Below are 26,844 nucleotides of genomic sequence, written 5' to 3' on the forward strand. Positions count from 1 at the left end.
ATATATATATATATATGCAGAAGAAAGCGACACTCACAGGAAGTTTTTTGATGCAAAATATTCGTGTATTTATTCCACTCAACGTTTCGATCCCACACAGGGATCTTCGTCAGGAGATTACAAACAAACAGCATCTGACGAAGATCCCTGTGTGGGATCGAAACGTTGAGTGGAATAAATACACGAATATTTTGCATCAAAAAACTTCCTGTGAGTGTCGCTTTCTTCTGCAAATATCCATTTACTTTGGCTGGCACCCAGGTTTCGACGCAGTTAACGGAGTGCACCTTTGGATTTCGTATATATATATATATATACTTACACAGTGTATGCTGTTCATGAAAGCAAGAAAAGTTACTTGGTTATCTGACAACCACTTGTCTATATCAGCTCCTAACACAGTGACTAAGGCCAGAATCACATACATGATACATAAGTGACGTCCCATGTAACTTCCATCCTTTCCCACATTAAAGTAATTTGCACTTTCAGATTTTCCTATCCCTGCTCATCCTTTGTGTTTGCTCCCCCGAGTAAAACCTTTCCTTTCTTCTTTGTTTTCCCCACCAGTTCCCTTTATAGCCCTTACGCTCAGAGTGAGTCCAATATGGGGCTTGTGGATCGACTGTTGAACTGCAGAGAAGTGAGAGACGCGCCCAATATATTGGTCCTTCACGTGACTTCCTTTCCCTATGCTCTGCAAACACAGAACACACGGATCAGCCCATACAACGAGATCCACTGGCCCTCTTTACACAGTCATGTATGTATTGATTATGTTTAAATGAACTTTTAGTATGATGTAGAGAGTGATATTCTGAGACAATTTGCAATTATTTGTAGTTTTTTTGAGTTATTTAGCTTTTTATTCAGCAGCACTCCAGTTTGCAATTTCAGCAGTCTGGTTGCTGATTTGTTTAAGAGACTGATAAATGAATAGGAGAGGCCTAAATAGAGAGATGAGTAATAAAAAGTAGTAATAACAATGAGGGGCAAATTTACTTAAGGTCGCATATCAAGGGTTAATTAACCCTCGATATTCGACTGCCGAATTGAAATCCTTCGAATATCGAAGTCGAAGGATTTACTGCAATTCGTTCGATCGATTTTAATGCATCGATCGAACGATTTTTCTCCGACTCAAAAAAGCTTAGAAAGCCTATGGGGACCTTCCCCATAAGCTAACATTGACTTCGGTGGGTTTTAGGTGGCGAACTAGGGGGTTGAAGTTTTTTTTTTAAAGAGACAGTACTTCGACTATCGAATAGTCGAACGATTTTTAATTTGAATCGTTCGATTCAAAGTCGAAGTTTGAAGTAGCCCATTCGATGGTCGAAGTAGCCAAAAAAAACATTCGAAATTCGATTTTTTTTTTATTCAATTCCTTCACTTGAACTAAGTAAATGGGCCCTTGAGGGTCAGATTTATCAAGGGTCGAATTTCGAGGTAGAAAAAAACTTCAAAATTCGACCATCGAATAGAATCGAAGTCGAAGTCGGAGGATTTTATACATCGTATGATCATATTCTGATCGAACTCCGATCATACTTCGAATCAAACGGTTCGAACGATTTTATCGTACGACCGTATGATTTTCCCAAAAAATCCTTCGACTTAAAAAAACTTAGCAAAACACACAGGAGGTCCCCCATAGGCTAAACAGCAATTCGGCAGGTTTAAGTTGGTGAAGTATTAAAGTTGAAGTTTTTTTTAAAGAGACAGTACTTCGATTGTTGAATGTTCGAATAGTCGAACGATTTTTACTTTGAATCGAAGTCGAAGTAAATTCAAAGTCGTAATATCCTATTCGATGGTCGAAGTATCCAAAAAATTACTTTGAATTTCGAATTTTTTTACTTCGAAAATTCCCTCGAATTCACTTCGACCCTTGATAAATCTGCCCCCATATGTGTAGCCTTACAGAGCAATTTATTTTAGATTTGGTCAGTGACTCCAATTTGAAAGCTGGAACGAGTCAGAAGAAAAGGGCAAATAAATAAAAAACTATACAAAATGAATAATGAAGTCCAAATAAAAAGTTGCTTAGAATTAGCCAATCCATAACAAAAAAAAAGATAACTTAAAGGTGAACCATCCCTTTAATACCTACTGTATATATCTACCGTATATGTGTAGAATATAGGCATTGGCAGTAGTTCCGGAGATAACAGTAACATATTTTATGTGTGTCTTTGTGTAAGTATGTGCCAGAAACCCTGACAAGAGGAAGGGGAAATGTAAACCCAAAAAACACATTAATGTAACAATTGCTCTGGGCTCTCTTTTGAGCACTCCTGCAATTTACATTCTTTATTTTTCTCTAGTTTTCAAGATTAGGTTCTCTGGTGAGACCCAGTCTGACACTGCACTTGGAGAGGCATTAGGTGTTGTACACTTGATAAAGGGCAACTCTGCTCGAAACATGTAGTGTCTAATAAAAGGATAACTTGTAGCAAAGTACTGCGCTTCTCCTGGTCTGATTCCATCTATTTCTCATTATGTACCTTGAACGTGGTACAGGAACAGACTCCTAGGATGAAAAACAAATTTGGGGCTCAACACAACTTGTTGGAATAAAGTGAATTTATTGCAGCTGGACTACTGGGTACCCTGATCCAAAAGAACATTCTTTATCTATCTTAATATAGTATCATGTATCCCTTGTCTTCACATATAAAATATATAATGAATAAAGTACCCTTCGGCCTCGTGCTTTTATACAGGTCATGGAACTCCAAGATTACTTCTAATATCCTCATATTTTCCAACAAGGGGTACGTTATTATAATTTACAAGCTTTAGTGAGTCATGACAGAAATGACATCACTACTCACCGTTTATAACTGATGACATCACTAGTCACCGTTTATAAGGATATAATTTACAAGATGTTCATGGCTTTTGTGTATTATAAGCTACAGAGGAATTCCATGACCATATAAAACCACGAGGCCTCAGGCCGAGTGTTTTTATACAGGTCATGGAACTCCGAGGCGACTTCTAATATCCTCATATTTTGCAACAGGGAGTACGTTATTTATTATAATACACAAGTTTCAGTGAGTCATGTGACAGAAATGACATCACTAAGCTCCGATTATAACCAATGGCGTCACTAAAGCTGAGTGTTTTTATACAGATCATGAAACTCCGAGGTAACTTCTAATATCCTCATATTTTACAACTGGGGGTACTTTATTTATTATAATACACAAATTTCAGTGGGTCATGTGACAGAAATGACATCAGAACTCACTGTTTATAACCAATGACATCAGAACTCACCGTTTATAAGGATATAATTTACAAGATATTCATGGCTTTTGTGTATTATATAGTGAATAAAGTACCCCCTTTTGTAAAATATAGGGATATTATAAGTTACCGAGGAGTTTCATGACCATATAAAAACACGAGGCCGAAGGCCGAGTGTTTTTATACAGGTCATGGAACTCCGAGGTAACTTCTAATATCCTCATATTTTACAACTGGGGGTACTTTATTTATTATAATACAAATTTCAATGAGTCATGTGACAGAAATGACATCAGAACTCACCGTTTATAACTGATGACATCAGAACTCACCGTTTATAAGGATATAATTTACAGGATATTCATGGCTTTTGTGTATTATATACAGTTATTACTCTCCCTCTTCTTTGCTTGAGGCTTTTCTATAGCAAGAATTGGGTCTCCTAGGGCTCACCAGAGAACTAGACACCATGGACCAACTCTAACAACTATTAGATATAGAGAGTGCTAAATGGTATAGGTTCTTCTATAGTCCGATGGTAGAAATATGGAAATCTGCGTGGCTCGGGCCTGGCCTACCTGGAAATCCTCTGGTGCACTGGTAGGACAGCCAGACCCTGAGCAATAATAAAATGAGTGTTAAATTATACTGATGTAGTATATCAAAGGACCACAGTATCTAATTTTTTGTACTTGACCTTAAATTCTTGTCGTAGGGGATGGAGTTGTATCACGAGAGCAGGAAATACTTTGGCCTGTCCGAGTTTATTGAATCGACTGTTTCCGGTCACAGCCTTCCTCTCCTCCGCCATGACAGCTCGTTTGAAGCCATCGTGGTGGCACTAGGAAAGAGGTACGGTGTCATATTTACAGTAGGTGGGGATCAGTGTTGGATTGCGATGCCAGGGGCCCACCAGAAATCCTTAGACTGTGGACCCACTTTCCAAACTATTATTCCTCCTCTACTCAACCTCTTTATTCTCCTAGTCTTTTATGTCTACTTACTATATTCATCCATTGTTAAGCATTTTTTCCCCATAAAGAAATAGTGAATGACCATGAAATATGCTAAATGGTTAGAAGCAAGAGGGCCCACTGACACCGGGGCCCACCGGGAGTTTTCCTGGTATCCCAGTGGGCCAGTCCGACACTGGTGGGGATTTCAAGTGATATTGGGACTCAGTTGCTAATGACTCTGCATCACTGCAGTGATATCTGTTTGAGTGCTATTCGCAGGACTGTGGTAGGAGCCTCTGCTTACTGCCTGGATTAGTGATGATTATAAATTTAATTAGCCCACTAATTTGTGCTAGCATAGCTGGTAATTTAGCCTGCTAATATGTACTCATCTAGCTGGCAATATAGCCCTCTAAAATTCACTTATATAGTGTCTAATTAGGCATCTCAGCCTTTAAGACTCTTGTCATTTGACATTGCTTTTAGTAATGCCTCTAAAGGGAGCCGGCATGTGCAGATGGTGAATTAATTAGTCCCACTGTGATTTATATAGCCAACATAGATTAGATACAGGATCTTTTTTGAAAACTTTGTTAGTCAAGTGTCTTTCCTTGAAGGTATTTTCTGCATATTTGCTACGCTTTCTAAGAAACAGACATGTATATGCCAGGCCTATAGTACTCCAATTTAAGGGGGTTGTTCATCATGCAAACACTTTTTCCAGTTTAGCTGTTTTCAGATTGTACACCAGAAATAAAGACTTTTTTCAATTACTTTCCATTTTTAATTTTTTACCGTTTTTCCAAAATCTAAGTTTAAAGGGGAATTATTGAGAAAATTTAAATTTAACACAAGTTTCATCACACTGAAATAAGAAACTTTGTAATACAATTAATTAAATATCCTGAATCGTTTCTGAAATAATCAAGTTTATGTCCACTATCCCTCTCTCAGCATATGTTTCTCTTCATTCTGTCTTCATGCAGCAGTTGGGTGTCAGATATTCATTGACAGTTAGATCCAATATATCTTATAGGGGGCTCCTTTTGCCTAGAAGATGTATTAGAGCTCACTCTATTAAAATCACCAGACATCATGTCTCTCTACATGCAGAATTTGTGCAAAAGGCATTTATTTTGTTAGATTTTGTTTGTACTGGAATCAGTTATTTGAGTGAGTTCTAATATATCTCTAGGAAAGGAGCCCCCCCTATAAGATATATTGGATCTAACTGTCAATGATTATCTGACACCCAACTGCTGCATGAAGACAGAATGAAGAGAAACAGATGCTGAGAGAGGGATAATGAGCATAAACTTGATAATTTCAGAAACTATGCAGAATATTTAATTGATTGTATTTAGAGAGTTAGTTATTTCAGTATGATGAAGCTTATATAAAAATTTTCATTTTCGTGCTAGTTCCCCTTTAAAGTTGAATGTTCGTGTCTCTGGTGTTTGATTCTGACAGCTCAGTAATTCAGGTGCAGATTCTGAAACCAACTGAACTGAAAAAAGTGTTGGAAGATGAACAATGCCTTTAATTGGACTAGAATTGCCGCCATCCACTGACAGCCAGCATTCAGCCAGGGGGTGCCTTGGGTGGAAAAAGGCCTTTACCCTTGTGCATTTTTTTTCAAAAATAAATTCCTCCACTCTCCACAGAAGGGTGATAATAGCCCTGAAGGATTCAATTTAAATAATCCAACTAGCTGTTCCCATATTGAATCAAACTGCTGGAGCGAATGAATATATTCAGCAACTGTACTGCAACATCCCACCACTGGGAGGCAGCGCCTTGTAAAAAGACACTTTTTCCGTCACTGGTCTATGCCATGCAGGGGTGCTATTATAATAACTGCAAATGCAGCTCTATGCTAATTGATGGAGCAGCTTCTAATTAAACCCAAGCAGCATTTGTTTACCCAGCAAGAAGATATCCCTTTAATTGATGTGGAGTCAGTGCATTCTGGGAACAACAGTGCCAACTGATCAAATGGTCTTCAATATGGCTGAAGGCAGCCGATAATTAGGCATTTCAATTTATTTGGACTGGGGTTTGAACAGCAATATGAACAGCTTTTATATCTGGATGTATTTACTGTAGCTCATATATATATAAACATATAATATGGATTTTTTCATGCCAGATTTCCCAAGCTCCACAGTGCCGTTATCAGGACGTTTCTTCTAATCCAGCATTACTCTGCTGCTATGATGTCCGTCTGTGGATTATCACAAATGAAGAATTACACGTCGGTGGAAACACTGGAGATTGTTCAGAACCTCCTGAGCTCTCCTCAGCAGTGCTCCAGTGCTCATGGCCTCATGGTCCTCTTAAGGATCCCGTGTATCCCGCTGGCCACACTTGCCTACGAACGCCTGTGTCATGTTAGAGAGCGCCTTGGGCTGCAGCATCGATTTGAAATTCTAATGGCAACGTCTAACTCAACCATAAGTGTTAGCAAGCACTTTGTGGACCAGCTGAAGGTAAGACTCTGTCTCATGTATTTCCAGCTAGTGACATGTTCGTTTTTTTCCTCCTTCCTTATAAAATATATGTATATAATGAAAGGGTCAGACTGGGGGTCCAGGGCCCCCTCAGGACCCCCAACTGTGACATTACGCATGCGCAAAAGGAGCCGCGTGCATGTGCGAATGATGCGGCCTCGCAAATTGCTTCTTTTAGAGCCAGGAGATCGGAAGAGGGGGTCTGGCCTGGGTTTTTTCCCGGTGTCCCGCCGGGCCGGTCCAACCCTGTATAATGATATATTTCACTTTTCAGCCAGATTAATGTCTTCTTAAAGGATAAGTAAACCTTTATAATAAGTGAATGTAAAATTGATGAGGGTGCTATTCTAAGAATTTTTGCCATATACATTCATTATTTATATTTTTTTAATTCCCATTTATTAAGGGATACATGTACTGTTAAAGGAACAGTAACACCAAAAAAGGAAAGTGTTTTAAAGTAATGAAAATATCATGTACTTTTTGCCCTGCTCTGGTAAAACTGATATGTTTGCTTCAGAAACACTACTATAGTTCATATAAACAAGCTGCTGTGTAGGAATGGCGGAAACTGAAAAAGGCTATATGGCACAGGTAAAATAGTGGATAACAGATAACACCATTATGTTCTACAGAGCTTATCTGCTGTGTAACCTGAGCATTTTCTGTTTGAATGGCTGCCCCCATTGCTACACAGCAGCTTGTTTATATGAACTATAGTAGTGTTTCTGAAGCAAACACAGCAGTTTTACCAGTGCAGGGCAACACTGCATTATATTTGTATTACTTTAAAACACTTGACTGATGTAACTGTTCCTTTAACATGAAAGAATTTTGTTAGAACAGCACCACCTGCTGGTCATTTTCTGACCAATCTGACCACCAAGTAGTCAAGGAAGTTGTCAGGAGAAAGAAAGAGGCTGTTCTGATGTTCTTCTGATAAGGAAAAAAAATAGAAAACCTTTCTCAAATCTTTCCAAAGCAGAAGAAATGCAGAGCAGCCTTTTTCTTTCTACTTCCTTGACTACTTGGTGGTCAGACTGGTGGGAAAATGACCAACAGGTGGAGCCGTTGGAACAAAATTAATTCATATTAACAGCACATGTATCCCTTAAAATCTTGGAATAAATAAATAAATAATGAATGTACAATGCAAAAGTTCTTAGAATAGCACCCTCATCAATTTTATATTCACTTATTTTTAAGGTTTAATTATCCTTTAAATTGAGGTCTAGCCCTACAGTGAATAATAAAGGGAAAATATAACCCATATAAAAGTAGGGTTTAATTTTCCATTAACCTTCCCTGTAGAGTCTGTAGAGCAGTGATCCCCAACCAGCAGCTCGTGAGTAACATGTTACTCTCCAACCCCTTGGATGTTGCTCCCAGTGGCCTCAAAGCAGATGCTTAATTTTGAATTCCAGGCTTTGGAGACAAGTTTTGGTTGTATAAAAACCAGATGTACTGCCAAACAGAGCCTCAATGTAGGTTGACAATCCACATAGGGGCTAATAAATGGTCAATTACAGCTCTTATTTGGCACCCCGGGAAAACTTTTCCTGCTAGTGTTGCTCCCCAACTCCTTTTACTTCTGAATGTTGCTCATGGGTTCAAAAGGTTGGGGATCCCTGCTGTAGAGTATGTAGGTATAGCTTAGTAAATGCAGAGAACTGTTCTATGCGATCTTTACAGGCTGCAACCCAACAGCACCCTCAGGGGTCATAAATACGTGACAGTGACTTCTACGGAGTATGCATCAACCAATGTAAATCATACGGGTACCTGGTGAATATATAATTATTTTCCTGTTGTTTTGATTCACTACATTGTATGACTGACTGAAAAAAGTCCTTAGCTTTTCTTAATACCTCCCATAGTCCTTGTATTATGTTCTAGACCTTCGATTGTGATCTAATTCCCATATTCATTGGAATTGTAGCTGCCATTGGGTTTGGAATGATGATGAGGGTTTCAACCAATCGGAATTAACTGAAGAAGACATTTTTCATGTTTGGCTTTTGCAGGAACAGCTCTAGTGCTCACTGTATATCTCAGGGCTCCAAAACTACTGAAACCTTACAACATCTGTTTCTACTTTATACTCACAGGCCTGGCAGAAGAACGAAGATGCAAACTGGCAACCGCACACGTATCTGGAACTGGAAGGTCTGCCCTGTATCCTGATTTCTACTGGAATTGATCCCCTAGGAGAATCTTTGCCAAGGTAACTTTATGGAAGAGTATAATGCCTAGTTATGGACAGAGAAACCAATTGCAGTTGTTTTTCTTCTTTTTTTCTAAATAAGGTCTGTGCCCTCTCCCCATTACTTCCATAGATACAGCAACAACAAATAAATGCACAGAAAAAGACAGTATTAATGATTTATACTTTCCATCCAACTCTCGAGACCAGGAGCTCTAATAATCTTACATTTGCACAGTTTTTCTTTGCTTACATTTTTTTCAAGGATACATACCTCCCAACAAATTCCCAAATTAGGAAATTAGGCACCACTTCAGTCTATCATGATCACACTCTCACCCACCCCCAGTCTGACCTAATCTTCACCCATTTCCCATCAGTGCTTGTCTTGTCCTATTCTGGGTCTAGGTGGATTCAGACTCATGAATAATGACACCATTGGGAGGTATGATGATACCATTTTCCTTCATCATTTTCACCATTGATAGACCTTCCTATGAAAAATGTTGTTTTGCCATTAACAATGGCAAGAAATGTTGTTTTGTTACTTTAAAGGATAAGTAAACCTTTAAAATAAGTTATGTTAAATTGACACGGGTGCTATTCTAAGCACTTTTGCAATGTGGATTCATTATTTATTCTTTTTAATTCATGACATGGGGCAGCTGGGAAATTGACAAAATGTCTAGCCCCATGTCAGATTTCAAAATTGAATGTAAAAAAATCTGTTTGCTCTTTTGAGAAATGGATTTCAGTGCAGAATTCTGCTGGAGCAGCAATATTAACTGATTCATTTTGAAATGTTTTTTTTCCCCATGACAGTATCCCTTTAAAGGATACATGTAGTGTTAAGATAAATGAATTTTGTTACAACAGTGCCACCTGCTGGTCATTTTCCAACTAGTCTGACCACCAAGTAGTCAAGGAAATTGTTAGGAGAAAGAAAAAGGCTGCTCTGATGTTCTTCTAGTTAGGAAAAAAATTAGAAATCTTTCTCAAAACTTTCCTAAGTGTATTCGATGAAGGAATTCTCTTTTACCCCCGTGAGGCTGAATTAGGGTTACCACCTATTGATTCTGAGCACATCTTTCCTTGGGCTGTTCTATAGAGCCTGTCCAGGTTTCAAAACTCTGAAAGCACGGCAAAACTCTTATGTTGGGATGCCCAGATCCACCCAGTCCCCAGTGCACTACCCACCCACTCCCTAGCAACAGTACTCCACCCTTAGACCATGCCCATCCCCATTGATGTCAGTGCTCAATTCTATAAACCGGAGAAGGTGGTAACCCTAGGCCAAATTACCAGCTAGCCTGCTTGGTTTTGATCTGCATCAATTTTAATTAAACGTGGAGAGTTCTGCTAATCTGGTGAGCTCTGACTAAGTTTTACATGTTACTTCTACAGAGAAGTCCGATGGAGAATAAACAATAATTCCATGCTCCTTTGTGGAATGAAATTGGTCTTTTCTAACTGTTTTCTACAAATCTTGTTTGGATTTCTAGGTCATTAAGATACTGTGATCTCCGGTTAGTACACTTCTGCACGTGGGAAAGAACCAAGATGGAGCAAGAGCTGGGATTAGCCTCATCTTTCGTTAGCACGGCCACATATGCTGACAAAAGGTTGGGCAGGGACATCTTTGAGAGTGACCCAGAGAAGCTCAGCAGCACAGACAATGAAGATGAAGAAATAGTGACAGATGGTATGAGTAAAGCCATTAATACAGTAATAGGTTGTGGTATGGGCATGAAATGTACTATGCATGGGACCTGGGCTTTCCCAGATATCTATAATCGAGAGCTCCATTGCATATTTGACACGAAGTACAAGATATGGCATTTCTGAATTCTAGAGCTTTCTGGATAAAAGATCCGATACCTTTATATATCTGATATCATTTTCGCAACATTATATATTTATACTGCAGTGATCCGCATGCCGTTTGCACAACACATGGAGCTTTTTTCACTTATAATGAATAAACCATTTTGGGAAAGGTATAGAGCAGGGGCTGGATGATCATTTTTTAAATCTCTTATTATCTAGGTTCTAACTCTGGAACAAGGACCACCTGTAAAATACAAAGCTCTCACTCGCACGACTCCACTTCATCTGCATGTTCCAAAGCTTCAGGTAAACGTCAGTGTCTGCATTCTTCTTTATAGCCATAGCATGCAGACAAGCAGGCAGTAGAGCCCTTGCGCAGTCTGAAGGCCATAAATAAATCAATTTGAAGGCTACATCTGGCTTGTAGGTCTCTCCAGCTGGACATCCATTGTGGTGGTTATGTGGTCCTGAAGAAGGTCTCTATTCACATTTGTTTGGTGCTGTACTTTGTGTACAATTTGCATAGAAATCTGTGTATAATTTTGGTCACTATTTTTGGACAATTTCAGAAGATGCATTAAGACCACCATTGCAGGCGAGTGCTGCTAATGTGGAGAAGATGAAACAAACAACGGATAAAGGCACCGGGAATCCCATCGCTTGTGAACAACCAGACTCTAACAGTTCTGATCCAACTGCAAAGAACACTCCAAGCTCAACATCTGCACCATCCTCCTGTTTCCCCAATGGGATCGACCTGCAGACATCACAATGTTCTATGTCCAAGGCATATAAACAGCCGCCGATAGTTTTCCTCCCCAAACTGGTGTATGATATTATTACTTCTACTGACAGCAGTGGGCTTTCTAAATCTTCATCTTTCCTGCCACATTGTGAAGTCTCATGGGCCAGCTCTTTCCGCCCCCTTCTGAGTAAGATGATGACTAGTACAGAGCAGTCTTTGTATTACCGACAATGGACGGTGCCCAAACAGAGTCACATGGACTACTGCAATATAAACGAAGGCAGAATGGATACCTTCCACCCCAGAAGGCTGCTACTCAGTGGACCACCTCAGGTATTTTATTATAACTGCCCACTTTCATTGAATACAAAGGTAGCATATCTGGAAGACCATCTATTATGTGCTTTTAATATGGGGTTATATTTTTACAGAGCAGCAGTAACCAATCAGATCTTTGTTTTTAGACTATACTAATCCTTTATGAATTAACTGCTGTGGGTTGCTGGCAGGGGTCAGTTTGTGAGTGTTACTACATACCCTCGTAGTACAGAGAGCCTTCAGAGAGTAGCTAAAGTGTATTGCATTCACCATATATTCCTTTTTTTTTGGTTATAGATAGGCAAAACTGGAGCTTATTTGCAGTTCCTCAGCGTTTTGTCCAGAATGCTGATTAGACTGACTGAAGTGGATGTATATGATGAAGAGGAAATCAATATGAGTAAGTTGGTTGTTGCTAAAAAGGGTAAACTGGTCTTGGTTATCTTAATGTCAAATTATTGGCTAAAGCTGGCCATATATGCAGAGATCCACCAAAATGAGCAGATCTCTACCCAAAATATATATATATATATAATACACAAAAGCCATGAATATCCTGTAAATTATATCCTTATAAACGGTGAGTTCTGATGTCATCAGTTATAAACGGTGAGTAGTGATGTCATTCCTGTCATTTCTGTCACATGACTCACTAAAACTTGTGTATTATAATAAATAAAGTACCCCCAGTTGTAAAATATGAGGATATTAGAAGTTACCTCGGAGTTCCATGACCTGTATAAAAACACTCGGCCTTCGGCCTCGTGTTTTTATATGGTCATGAAACTCCTCGGTAACTTATAATATCCTTATATTTTACAAGAGGGGGTACTTTATTCACTATATTATGGACCCTAGGGCCCAACTTTCGGATCACAACAACGAGCATACAGGTGGTAGGATTGAGTACCGCATCAGCGAACCGATGCAGTCCTCAATCAGACTGAATTTTTAAACCAGGCCAATTGACATCTGCCTGATTTTTGGCCATATATCAATTGGGGGAAGCCCATCGGAGGGCCCCATACACGGCCTGATAAGATGCTGTTTTAGGCTGCCAGCAGCTTACATTGGCCCGTGTATGGGGAGCTTAAGGTGTGATAGTTCTTAATTATAGATTATGGGAAGAACCGTCTGTCTTGGAAGGAGCTAAACTATGCCAGAATTCACTGTCTCTGTTTCCTAAAATGATGAAATGAAATATGCCTTATAAAGGCTTTCTTATGGTTATTTGCATATTAAATTTACTAAAAGAACATTCCTTACACCACACCATATTGTAAATATTTATATAGTGATGTCTGGTAGTATCTTAAATGGCAGTAAACGTTAGCACAATCTACCTTGACTTTTGAGTCTGTCACCATATTCATTCAAACAGCTGATGTATCATACGGAAAGGAAACGCCTCAGTTGCCCTTTAGATATGGAAATCCATAAACGTATACATTCATTAAGAAGTCTGTCCAAAACCTGGCCTACTTGCTCCTCAAAACTTGATGGTATCTGGCATCCATGTTCTATATTATCTATGTTCTAATCCATGAAGCTAACTAAGGTTCTAAATATGAGGTTTTCTTCACCTTTCTTACAATTCCTTACTTCACTCTTCTACAGGGACCTTGAGGCCTCCTAGTCTGTCTCTCACACTGTTTTGTTATATGTTTCAAAGAACAATAAAATAAAAAAGGAATGAGGTATAAGTGAATGTGTGTTTCTATGCATCCATGGCAGGCCCCAGAGACAAAACCGACCAACATTTCCATCAGATTTTGGATACGTGGCCTAACGTGGAGACAGTTAAGAAAATGGATTTTGATTATACTCTACATGACCCCAAGTATGAAGATGCCAGTGCCATTTGCTCAGCGTTTCAGGATTTCCACAATGAAGGTAAACTAATGACGATCTATTAAAGGAAATGAAAACCATAGAAACTAATTCATTTTAAATTTTGAGTGCTCTTCTGAGCACTTTTGTAATTTACATTCATCATTTTTATTTTTTATTTTTAAAGAAATCAACATTTTCTGCATTGCTGATATAATGAGTTTGAAACAACAGTGCAGGCTGCTGTTAATTTTGGCTGACTAGAAACAGTCAGTAGAAAAATCAGTTATTGAGAAAAGTATTGAAATGTTTTGCTCAGAAAATTAAGTTAGTGAGCAGAGAAGAATCTGACATTTCTCTGGCCAATCAATCCAGAGTGACATCAATTAGAAAATGACTTGTCTGCTTAATATTAACAACATGTGAATGCAAATATACCTTTTGTGTTGACAATAAATAGCAGCACATCATTGTGTTAACATTTATTTTAGATTGACAAAATTCATTTTGTGCTGACAATATGTAAATTGTGGTATGTTTTTGCACACACTGGAATGCAGAAAGTCTAACCAGGAATATTCACAGAAGTCGGCCATTTGAAAACAAGACAACTGCATGAGATGTTGGGGATTTCCCCTTTAGTTTTTTGCTAACTGCAATAACCTGATATACCTTCAGATAAACCCGTCAGAAAGAAAAATGAAGATGTTTTTATGAGGCGCCCCACAACCAGAATGCGGTTATCAAAGTATGCCTCCTACAACACGTACCACCATTGTGAGCAGTGCCACCAATACATGGGATACAACCCAAGGTTCCAGGTGAGCAGGGGCCAGATGGATGCAGAGAAGTAGCAACTCACTTCTGTGAAACAAAAGTGCATAGGTGGAGGGTGATTTTTTCTTTAGGTAGAATAAAGATGGGTTGGAAACTTTGGGCAACTTTGGAAAACAAAGCTCTCCGAGTGCCATCCTGCTGGCGATTTAGATTGTAGCCAGCAGGGCGCCAGTTCGGGGAGATTAGTCGGCCGAAGAAGAGGCGATTTGTTACCGGGCGACTAATCTCCCCAAAACGTATTTTCTGTCTCTGCCCATATGTGAGAGGTGTTGGCAAGTTAAGGTGCCCATACATGGAGAGATCCGCTCTCCACCTTGAGGTGGGCAATATTGGGCTGATCCGATCGTGGGCCCTAGGGCCCAACGATCGGATTCTAGCAAACGAAACCGGGCGGTCGGATCGCGGGACCGCATCAACGAACAGATGCGGCCGCGATCCGACAGGATTTTTAATCCCATCCGATCGAGATCTGGCCGACTTTTGGCCAGATCTCGATCGGGGAAGCCCGTCAGGGGCCCCCATACACGGGCCAATAAGCTGCCGACAGACCGATCGGTCTGTCGGCAGCTTTTATCGGCCCGTGTATGGCCACCTTTAGACCCCTGGCTTACTAGGTCACACCCCTCTTATTTTCATATAGGGTGTTAGGATCAGGGCACACAGGCAGATTCGGGGAGGCAACTTCGGAAAACGAATCATGCCAAGTGCCATCCCACCGGCGATTTACATTAAAGATGGTGGGAAGGCAGGGTAGGCAGAAGAGGAGATTTGTCCCCAAATCTGCCTGTGTGCCCTGCCCCTTATAGAACAAGAGGAAGTGATAAGGAAGGCTGTGGGGTCTGCTTGAGACAATGGCTGGTGCTTAGTAAAAGATAGGACTGCATAGAAGCAAAGGGGAACAATATAAAAAAACAAAACAAAAAGATACTGTCAACATGTGGTATGTTTATTTTAATTACTCACCCCCTTCCCAGTTCATGTTTTCCTTTCTAAACTTCTCATCTTTTGCCTTTAGATGTATGAGTCCTCCCTTCATGCTTTTGCATTCTCCTATTCTCTGCTGGGAGAAGAAATTCAACTGCACTTCATCATCCCCAAGTCCAAAGAACATCACTTTGTCTTTAGCCAGCCAGGGGGCCAGCTGGAAAGCATGAGGTTGCCACTGATTACAGATAAGGTAAATGGAGATGATGAGGGTGATTGGATTTATAAGAGAGCTGTAGTCAAAAGCCTGACTCTTGGGTCAACCTAGTGAGTTGTATAGGTAAGGGTGATGTTTTGCGGCCTGGTATCCTATTGATATGGCCTTGTCTCAATATTATGGAATTTCTTTGCACTTATCATCCTCTACTCATTGGGGGATAAAAGAGGGAAAGGAATATAAAGGGGCCAGTGCTAAGCATGGGAGTGGTACTACATTTCTTTTATTTGCTGTAGAAGGAAAAATCTTTCATTCTTTGTGCCCATTTTGCTTGCCCACAGAATCCAGATTGTGTGAAGAGTCCTATCTTCACTCCAACCACAGGCCGCCATGAGCACGGGCTCTTTAATCTCTATCATGCTATGGATGGCAACAGCCACTTACACATTTTGGTTGTCAAGGAATACGAGATGGCCATCTATAAAAAATATTGGCCAAACCACATCATGTTGGTCCTTCCAAGTATCTTCAACAGCGCTGGTGTAGGTAAGAGTGACGATCAAGTTCTAATTCAACAATAATCAACAATCAGGTGCCAGTACATATAACTTACACTGCTATGTTCCCCCAGGGGCAGCTCATTTCCTAATCAAAGAGCTTTCTTATCATAACCTGGAGCTGGAGCGTAACAGACAAGGGGAGCTGGGAATCAGGCCACAAGATGTCTGGCCTTTTGTTGTCATTGCTGATGACTCGTGTGTCATGTGGAACACTGTGGATGTCAGTGTAACAGGGGATCAGACGAGGTGATGTATAATAAACATATGTGCTCATGTGCAGTGATTTATATTTCTCAGTTTTGTGGACAAGACATTTAGGGGTCCATACTATGGGCTATAGGGTACTTAGAACTGGAGCTGTAATACTGATAATCTGGCCCAAGGAATAAAGCACAGTGCTCAGTAATATAATGCAAAAGCCTTAGCATGTCTGCTGCAAGCAGAATAAGGAACAAGTGCTGTAATGGTGCAGCAACATAAATGTATGCCTCCCAGTTAATGGAACACAGAGAAGGAATCTCTCTGCATACTTCAACACATTTTCCAGGTCAACTGGAATGCAACATTACCTATATTAACAGTGAGGATAATAGTCTCTGGGAAGGGAGTGTGACTGTGGGATAGCAGGTATAGTAGGGAGAGATGGTGCCTATAGTAACAGTGGATAATAGTCTCTGGGAAGGGAGTGTGACTGTGGGATAGCAGGTATAGTAGGGAGAGATGGTGCCTATAGTAACAGTGGATAATAGTCTCTGGGAAGGGAGTGTGACTGTGGGATAGCAGGTATAGTAGGGAGAGATGGTGCCTATAGTAACAGTGGGATAATAGTCTCTGGGAAGGGAGTGTGACTGTGGGATAGCAGGTATAGTAGGGAGTGATGGTGTCTATAGTAACAGTGGGATAATAGTCTCTGGGAAGGGAGTGTGACTGTGGGATAGCAGGTATAGTAGGGAGAGATGGTGCCTATAGTAACAGTGGATAATAGTCTCTGGGAAGGGAGTGTGACTGTGGGATAGCAGGTATAGTAGGGAGAGATGGTGCCTATAGTAACAGTGGATAATAGTCTCTGGGAAGGAGTGTGACTGTGGGATAGCAGGTATAGTAGGGAGAGATGGTGCCTATAGTAACAGTGGGATAATAGTCTCTGGGAAGGGAGTGTGACTGTGGGATAGCAGGTATAGTAGGGAGTGATGGTGTCTATAGTAACAGTGGGATAATAGTCTCTGGGAAGGGAGTGTGACTGTGGGATAGCAGGTATAGTAGGGAGAGATGGTGCCTATAGTAACAGTGGATAATAGTCTCTGGGAAGGGAGTGTGACTGTGGGATAGCAGGTATAGTAGGGAGAGATGGTGCCTATAGTAACAGTGGATAATAGTCTCTGGGAAGGGAGTGTGACTGTGGGATAGCAGGTATAGTAGGGAGAGATGGTGCCTATAGTAACAGTGGGATAATAGTCTCTGGGAAGGGAGTGTGACTGTGGGATAGCAGGTATAGTAGGGAGTGATGGTGTCTATAGTAACAGTGGGATAATAGTCTCTGGGAAGGGAGTGTGACTGTGGGATAGCAGGTATAGTAGGGAGAGATGGTGCCTATAGTAACAGTGGATAATAGTCTCTGGGAAGGGAGTGTGACTGTGGGATAGCAGGTATAGTAGGGAGAAATGGTGCCTATAGTAACAGTGGATAATAGTCTCTGGGAAGGGAGTGTGACTGTGAGATAGCAGGTATAGTAGGGAGAGATGGTGCCTATAGTAACAGTGGATAATAGTCTCAGGGAAGGGAGTGTAACTGTGGGATAGCAGGTATAGTAGGGAGAGATGTGTCTATAGTAACAGTGGATAATAGTCTCTGGGAAGGGAGTGTGACTGTGGGATATCAGGTATAGTAGGGAGAGATGGTGCCTATAGTAACAGTGGGATAATAGTCTCTGGGAAAGGAGTGTGACTGTGGGATATCAGGTATAGTAGGGAGAGATGGTGCCTATAGTAACAGTGGGATAATAGTCTCTGGGAAAGGAGTGTAACTGTGGGATAGCAGGTATAGTAGGGAGAGATGGTGCCTATAGTAACAGTGGGATAATAGTCTCTGGGAAGGGAGTGTGACTGTGGGATAGCAGGTATAGTAGGGAGAGATGGTGCCTATAGTAACAGTGGGATAATAGTCTCTGGGAAGGGAGTGTGACTGTGGGATAGCAGGTATAGTAGGGAGAGATAGTGCCTATAGTAACAGTGGGATAATAGTCTCTGGGAAGGGAGTGTGACTGTGGGATAGCAGGTATAGTAGGGAGAGATGGTGCCTATAGTAACAGTGGTATAATAGTCTCTGGGAAGGGAGTGTGACTGTGGGATAGCAGGTATAGTAGGGAGAGATGGTGCCTATAGTAACAGTGGGATAATAGTCTCTGGGAAGGGAGTGTGACTGTGGGATAGCAGGTATAGTAGGGAGAGATGGTGCCTATAGTAACAGTGGATAATAGTCTCTGGGAAGGGAGTGTGACTGTGGGATAGCAGGTATAGTAGGGAGAAATGGTGCCTATAGTAACAGTGGATAATAGTCTCTGGGAAGGGAGTGTGACTGTGAGATAGCAGGTATAGTAGGGAGAGATGGTGCCTATAGTAACAGTGGATAATAGTCTCAGGGAAGGGAGTGTAACTGTGGGATAGCAGGTATAGTAGGGAGAGATGTGTCTATAGTAACAGTGGATAATAGTCTCTGGGAAGGGAGTGTGACTGTGGGATATCAGGTATAGTAGGGAGAGATGGTGCCTATAGTAACAGTGGGATAATAGTCTCTGGGAAAGGAGTGTGACTGTGGGATATCAGGTATAGTAGGGAGAGATGGTGCCTATAGTAACAGTGGGATAATAGTCTCTGGGAAAGGAGTGTAACTGTGGGATAGCAGGTATAGTAGGGAGAGATGGTGCCTATAGTAACAGTGGGATAATAGTCTCTGGGAAGGGAGTGTGACTGTGGGATAGCAGGTATAGTAGGGAGAGATGGTGCCTATAGTAACAGTGGGATAATAGTCTCTGGGAAGGGAGTGTGACTGTGGGATAGCAGGTATAGTAGGGAGAGATAGTGCCTATAGTAACAGTGGGATAATAGTCTCTGGGAAGGGAGTGTGACTGTGGGATAGCAGGTATAGTAGGGAGAGATGGTGCCTATAGTAACAGTGGTATAATAGTCTCTGGGAAGGGAGTGTGACTGTGGGATAGCAGGTATAGTAGGGAGAGATGGTGCCTATAGTAACAGTGGGATAATAGTCTCTGGGAAAGGAGTGTGGCTGTGGGATAGCAGGTATAGTAGATAGAGTGTTTTAGTGCTGACAAACATATCATAGCTGTAGGCTGTTGTAGTGGGTTGGTTGAAGCTGAAAAAAATAAAATGGCACCCACACAGTGTAAAGTCAACCTTCATTCTTATATTAGGTTTTCTTTCTCCTCCCATTTAACTCCATTTTTAAAATATAACTTACAGGGATTATTCATGTTCTGAAAGAAACATATCTTTGAAGTACATCCTTCAGCACATGGAGGCCTCCCAGAATATTTCCCAGTATGCTATTCTTGGAATGCGGAAATGGACAAGTAAGAACAAAGACATGGATATGAAGGAGCCGTTCTCTCGCTGCCATGTCCATGATTTTGTCCTGCTCAATGTGGACCTGACACAGGATGTACAGTACAACCAAAACAGGTTTGTGAGGTCACTCCATTGCTTGTTATGGACCTTTTCGAGATCCACGATGGACTACAGTGGTGCTTTGATGGGATACTTAGTCCTGTATTCTACTCTTTGTAACAATATAGATACAGAACACTCTTGGTTTATTGTTATGCCTGTATCTGAATGGTTCTTAAATGTGTGTTTCTCCTGTGTTAGATTCACCTGCGATGATGTTGATTTCAATCTTCGAGTGAATAGCGCTGGACTGTTAATATGTCGGTTCAACCACTTCAGTGTTATGAAAAAGCAGATTGCAGTTGGTGGCCATAGATCCCTACATATCAAATCAAAGGTGAGCCAGAAGGATTGTTCTTGCAGGAATTACTATCAATCACAACTCTCTATTTTTAAGCTCCGTCATTGACGGTCTGTATATTGTGTGTTGGGTAAGGTAGACACGTGTTGTGCCCATGTGTGTGCGGTGCTAGAGGGCACTCCATTTTATAAGAAAGTATTTATGTGCTGGGTCACTCTAGGGCTTATTTATTAAAGTCAGAATGCAAAAAACTAGAAAAATGTTAGGTTTTTTTTTTACTATAAATTCAGAATTTTTTGTGAAAAAAAAAACTTGAGTTTTTTTTTAGAAATGTATTGCACCCCAAAGTCTGAACCTGAAAATACTCCATCTTCAATCTGTCCAGGTCTTTTAGAAGTCGATGGCAGAGGTCCTATTTGCAATTTAAAGATATTATGGTCTGCGCTGGGTTTCGTATGATAATCCGAACATTCTGGGCTTTTCCATCGATTTCACAAAAAATTCTGACTTTTCGGGTGTCAAATCAAAAAATTTTAATTTTTCCCAAAACAATCCTACAAAGTGACGGTTTTCGTGCCACAATTGGAAAAAGTCAAGTGTAAATCGTGGATTCTAGTTTGGTCAGACTTATTAGGATTTTAATAAATAACCCCCTAAGTGTTGGGGACCAGTTAGTTAGTGATGCAATCTGGCCATCCACATATGTGGTGAATATAGGACGTGTTGGCTTGATGGCAGTGAGAAATCGTAAAAGTCTTCCCATGTGTGGACAAGTGATGGGCGAATCTGACTTGTTTTGCTTCTCTGAAAATTCACGAAATGTGATGCGCAACAAATTTTTGACCCTAGTCATTTTTGACTCTAGTGCAAATGAGGCACCCGATTTCCCCTGTTTCCTTGTTTTTACTATGTGGAGTATTTGTACTGAGCAATAATAATCTTTGCTTCTCTTCTATGTCTCTTTCGTTTTGCCTCCAAGGTTCTAGACTCTTCGGTGTCCGTTTCCCCTGCTCAGTACATCTGCGCCCCAGACAGCAAACATACAATTTTAGCTGCACCGGCTCATCTGCTACTTGAGAAATTCCTTCAGTTTCACAGCCACAGATTCTTTCCACTCTCACTCAACAATAGCAGCCATCCTGTGCTTGTAGTGGATTGTTACCTTAATCTGGGGCCACAGGTATGGAATCAATGAGCGCTTGTGTTTCAGCCAGTAGAACAGTTACCTTCCATGTGCTGTGCATAGAGAATGTGGTGTTTATAGTTTTATTATGGTGCAGTAAAGACCCTTTTCCAGCTACTGATTGCCATCACTTTGGTTGGAGCTTATCAGTGTAGAGCAAGATGAAGCACATGGGAAACCAATGGAACTGGAGTGTAATCATCAATGTACCTTAGCTGTGCTCCTTAAACTGATCAATAGCCTGTACCTATGAAATAGAATGGGTCTGTGATGACAACTACATAAAGTGGAGTACTATCACACATATTTACATATCTTGTAATATATATATTACTGATGTGGCTTATTTAATTATGCCAATGTATCTGCTTACATGGTCTGATTACATCAGTGATCCCCAACCAGTGGCTCATGAGCAACATGTTGCTCATCAACCCCTTGGATGTTGCTCCCAGTTGCCTCAAAGCAGGTGCTTTTCTTTTAATTCCAAGTTTGGAGGAACATTTTGGTTGTATAAAAAACAGATTTACTTGCTAAACAGAACCTCCTGTAGTCTGCCAGTCCTCATAGGTGCTACCAAATAGCCAATCACAGCACTTATTTGGAACCTTTGGAACATTTTCGCATGCTTGTGTTGCTCCCCAACTCTTTTTATAGTTGAATGTGACTCACGGGTAAAAAAGGGTTGGGGACTCCATTTCAGTCATTCCATCTCTACATCAACTAATGTTCCATATGCAAATCGTATAACTGAAGAAGCCTGAGTGTTGAGTTATATGGCACTGAATACTATTTCCTTGCTCTTTCAGATAAGAGTTTGCTATGTGAACTCCCGCCCTCACTCTACCAACATTAGCTGCCCTGGAGTGCTGTTCAGTGGGCTCCTCCTGCACCTCTCTGACTCATTCGTGGTCGCTGGGTTTTTGAAAAGGTTTCAGTTCCTGAAAGGTAAGAGGTATACCTTTGTTTATGATCTGCAGAGGAGGAACGTTCTGTGCCCTACTAGGAGGCTGCAGTCCATTGCACTTAGAATTTTCTAGGAAAATGTCATTCTGCATCTTCTAGTGTAGCTGGAAACTCTCATACACTGTAAATGTGTTCTCCTTACTTTATTATTCAGGTGCTACACTGTGCGTGACATGTCAGGACCGTAATTCTCTGCGCCAGACTGTTGTTCGGCTGGAACTGGAAGAAGAATGGCAGTTCCGACTACGTGATGAGTTCCAAACCGCCAACGCTAAAGAAGACAAGCCTCTGTTCATCCTTACTGGCCGCCATGTTTAAATATCTCCAGTGACTTGTGGCCACATTTATAGACTAATGCTCTTTCCCTCCGGTACTTATTTCTAAGCCCCCAGTGTTTCAACTTTCTAGGGATTCATCTTTTGCACTGGATTATACATTGCTATGAAAGCAATAAAGGACATTTCCTTCCCTCGAGATATTTTCTATGCGGAAGGAAACGCTGTCAACAGCTTTGGCCATTTATAGCTTATCTTTTATTTAATATATATATTTACAAGCACTATTAAAGGAGGACTTTTGTAATTTAGTTTTTATCTGTAGATGCAATAGGTCCCAGCCTACCAATGTATTAGTTACTGGCAACGGACATATTTGAATTATTTCCTGTGCCCTTAAAGTAAGTCTTTAGAGTGATCTTAAATATTGTTAGTATTGCCATGTGGTAATAATAAATGTAATTCTTTTGTGATGGAGGTGTCCAAGGAGACACTTCTTCTGGCCTCCTCTTGTTAAGTGCAGTGTTAACCCAATGCAAGGCTGTTGTTATGGTGGTCCCAGCGTGGGTGATTACCCTAAGGCCTACAGATAAGGGAGCCCTATAGAACAGATAATAGAGGTAGAAAGAGTATGATAAAGCTATACACTATATGGCTCACATATTTAGCTACTAACTGTGCAACAACCCCTGTACCAATGAGATGATTGCCTCTGGGAGGGATATCTGGGATCTCAGTCTATTAATACAAGTTAAAACATGACGTCAAAGACCTGATTGGTTGCTATGGGTAAACTACACTGGTTCAGTTGAGCACCTGTAGTAGTAGGCCAATCCATTATCAGATATAACAGTGATGCCCTAGCTGAGAGTCCTCAGCTGTTATTAATGTACAGTCCTGTAGGCTGATAGATTGGCTCACACTACTTTATATTATTGAGAATATAGTCAATGGGGGCCCTTCAAGTACGTTTTGCCCTGGGCCTTGCCACCACTAAAGATGGACTTGGCCAGACAGACCCTCTTTCTTTTGTATAAACCAAGGTAATCCAACCTTCATTCCTCCTGTTGGGCTGGTGCTTGCACATTTCTGGTAAAGGTTCAAGTAATATGCAAGACTTAGGTCTTGGACACACATGTGGACCTTCGCCACGTTTTTGATGCGGTTCGCGCCGCAGTTTTTAAAAGAAGCCAACTGCCTCATAGATACCACTAGTGGTTTAAGCTTAAGGCAATGGCAACTTACGCTAGTGTATTTATGCAGATACACAGTGGTCAGCTTTTTTAAAAACCACTGTGTGAACCATGGCGAAGATCTGCATGTATGTCCAATAGGGGGTTATTTACTAAAATCCAAATTAATCTCATTATATTAATAAAAAATTAAAAAGAAAAAAAAAAAAAAGCACGACAAACCCCCATCCCGATCTGATCGTATTTATTAATTAAAAATCTCGAATTAAGCGGATCAGGAGAAAAACTCAATAAAATCGTGCATAAATCAGTTTTTTGGACTTTTTTTCTAAAATAACTTGATTTTTCCAGGTTTTTGCCCGAAAATCACAAATTTTGCAGATTATTGGGCTAAACCCGGCCCAAACCGCTATAACTTCAAATTGAGATAGGTGCCTCTTCCATTGACTTATACCTTGATAGGTCTGAGTTGGCAGATTTTTGGATTCACGCTTATTGCAGCATCGGGGTATAATAAATCTCAAAAACAAAAATTAACAAAAAATTCGAGTTTTTGCCCCAAAAAGCCCAACCAGATAGATTTGTGGTTAAGTACATAACCCCCTTAATGTAAACTGGATGATATTAGATTTCATTATGTCAGTATGCTATGAAAGATAATAAATGCTCATTCCATGTTTATTCAATGGGTTGAGCTGCATTCAAAGAAAATTGACATATTTACTTCTACAGCTGTCAGCCTCGGAATATCAACTGCCATCTATTTGCTAGAACTTGCAGCAGTCTGGAAGTCAGAATGTATAGGAGAGGGCTGTGAAAAGAAACACAATGTAGTAATAAGATATAGTAATAAGAATAGCAATTAAAATGAATCATCGCAGATGAACTGAGGGTTTTCTTTTGTTGTTGCCAGGGTCAGTGACCCCGACAACCAGACAGGCTGGAAACAGGCAGAATGGGAATGCTAATAATTCAGAAATCATACCAAATCAATAAGGAAGACCAAGTTGCTTAGAATGGGTCCATGTATAACTAAATGTTAGTTTAGTCTAGAAGGAGCTGTGTCTCTACTCATTAAGGTGCAATGTATTCAGGTTTGGAAAGCACTGGAGTGTCCAATATTTCCCGGTGTAATATCTGTCCGTATGTAACTGCCACCTGCTCTTCTTTACCAGTGTTTGTGGAAAACAATGTGGCGCTGTTTCATGTAACGGAATCGTCCGGCGTTAGAGAGCCGCGTGCAGCATCACTGTATGTTTAGAGAACTACTCGGCGTAGTTGGTATTCTCCCATTTCAATCTTGAAATTACATCCGTTTTGTTTGTATGTAAATAGAAAATGTACTGTGTACAGCATTTTTATGTCATGTTTTTGCCTTACTCTTAATTTAAACGTTACCTTTATAAAGTACAAACGTGTCTGAATTGTGTGATCTTTCCTTTGAACAACGCTACAAGTTTCAGTGAGTCATGTGACAGAAATGAGAAATCAGAACTCACCGTTTATAACTGATGACATCAGAACTCACCGTTTATAAGAATATAATTTACAAGATATTCATGGCTTTTGTGTATTATATAGTGGATAATGTACCCCCTACTGTAATTTATAAAGATATTATGTTACCGAGGAGTTATGTGACCATATAAAAGCACGAGGCCGCAGGCCGAGTGCTTTTATAAAGGTCACATAACTCCGAGGTGACTATTAATATCTTTATAAATTTTAAGTGGGGGGTACATTATCTATTATAATCTACAGTTTCTGGGTTCAGTTTTACTTTTTTTGAAGTGTCTCTACAAGTTGATTTTTATCTTTAACTGCAGCTCTTTTAGGTACCTGTATTTTATTCTTGCTTTCTAAATGGCACACGTCTCCTGCAGCTGCCTCCCTGGTCTCGCTCTTTTCCTCACAGGATTCCTCTACATTTTCACTCCCCCTCCCGTCCACTATCTAAAGAATCGCTCCCCCTCTGTGTCACATCATTTTCTTTTACCGGTCATGCAGGGAAGGAGGGGGAGCGAGTGGACGGGAGGCAGAGCGAGACTTTGTAGTGTAAGGGAGGCAGAGCGAGATTTAGGCAGTGTAAGGGAGGCGGAGCGAGACTTCAGACACTGGACGGGAGGGGGAGTGAAAATGGAGCCGAATCCTGTGAGGAAAGCGACACCAGGGAGGCAGCTGCAGGGAGACTTGTGACAGGAGTGAGAGATGTGATGAAGGAAAGAGAAGCCCTTCATCGCATAAAACGGGTAAATCCGTTGTGGGAAGTGATTAAACGTGGAGCCCGAAAGCTATAGCGGTGGGAAGCAAGGCAGCAGCTGCGAGTGCTGTCTCTTTAAGCTTATAATCGGCGCGTTCTGACGAACGAACGCGCCGTTTATAAGGATATAATTTACAGTCTGGTCCCATAGGGAAATGACCAGACTGTAGATTATATGTATATAAGAGACATAAATATGAAGAAATGAATGCCTTATAAACAGTATCCTTATAAATGGTAATGTCATCAGTTCTAGTCACATGACTGTAACTTGTGTATTAGAAAAAAATAACTGTAATATATTTTGTTTATGTAAGATAATGGGGATATTAGTGTTCACTAGTGATGTGTGGGCTGGCCTGAAACCCATGGTTTGTTTGCTGTAACCTGCCCCGCCAGTCGGCCGTCTAATCTTACCTGCAGACGCGCTCACCGGCGGGTTCGAGTAGAGGCTCCCATGGCGCATTGTATTCCAACACTTGGGCCCCTGGTGGTGACGCATACGGTGCTTCTACGCATGTGCGCCCAGTTTTGGTGCAGGCGAAAACTCGCGCATCCAATTGGATGGTGCTGGCTAATAATGAGCCATTGGTTCTTTTTTCTGTCCATTTCATAATCCTGTCTCCCATTGGGTCTCCTTGCCCAAGCTGACTTCTGTTTAAACAGTTCCTGCTCAAGCTTTACACGTGTCGCTATATTAGTTTTGACTCCTGCCTGCCTTTGACTCCAATTTCTGATTATCCCTACTTGTGCCTGCTGTTACTGGTTTTACTCCTGCCTGTTTATCGATCTTGACCCTGCCTG

The 26,844-nt window shown here is 40.8% G+C and overlaps 1 protein-coding gene across 4 annotated transcripts in view; it reads left to right on the forward strand.

Moving 5' to 3' along the window:
- Positions 1-24,038, forward strand: part of greb1.L (growth regulating estrogen receptor binding 1 L homeolog) — a 95,260-nt gene extending 71,222 nt beyond the window's left edge. For all 4 annotated transcript variants that reach the window (XM_041563546.1, XM_041563545.1, XM_041563547.1 and 1 more), the window contains 18 exons: positions 571-763; positions 3,971-4,107; positions 6,361-6,700; positions 8,830-8,945; positions 10,427-10,626; positions 10,971-11,057; positions 11,321-11,829; positions 12,112-12,214; positions 13,549-13,707; positions 14,323-14,465; positions 15,497-15,658; positions 15,964-16,168; positions 16,254-16,428; positions 19,659-19,877; positions 20,064-20,199; positions 21,143-21,343; positions 22,156-22,294; positions 22,467-24,038. In XM_041563546.1, the coding sequence (XP_041419480.1) occupies positions 571-763; positions 3,971-4,107; positions 6,361-6,700; positions 8,830-8,945; positions 10,427-10,626; positions 10,971-11,057; positions 11,321-11,829; positions 12,112-12,214; positions 13,549-13,707; positions 14,323-14,465; positions 15,497-15,658; positions 15,964-16,168; positions 16,254-16,428; positions 19,659-19,877; positions 20,064-20,199; positions 21,143-21,343; positions 22,156-22,294; positions 22,467-22,630 (3,388 nt within the window). In that variant the 3' untranslated portion in view covers positions 22,631-24,038. The remainder of the gene's footprint in view (positions 1-570; positions 764-3,970; positions 4,108-6,360; positions 6,701-8,829; positions 8,946-10,426; positions 10,627-10,970; positions 11,058-11,320; positions 11,830-12,111; positions 12,215-13,548; positions 13,708-14,322; positions 14,466-15,496; positions 15,659-15,963; positions 16,169-16,253; positions 16,429-19,658; positions 19,878-20,063; positions 20,200-21,142; positions 21,344-22,155; positions 22,295-22,466) is intronic.
- The last annotated feature ends 2,806 nt before the right edge of the window (positions 24,039-26,844 follow it).

The sequence above is a fragment of the Xenopus laevis genome, chromosome 5L, assembly GCF_017654675.1.
Source record: "Xenopus laevis strain J_2021 chromosome 5L, Xenopus_laevis_v10.1, whole genome shotgun sequence".
Taxonomy (NCBI): domain Eukaryota; kingdom Metazoa; phylum Chordata; class Amphibia; order Anura; family Pipidae; genus Xenopus; species Xenopus laevis.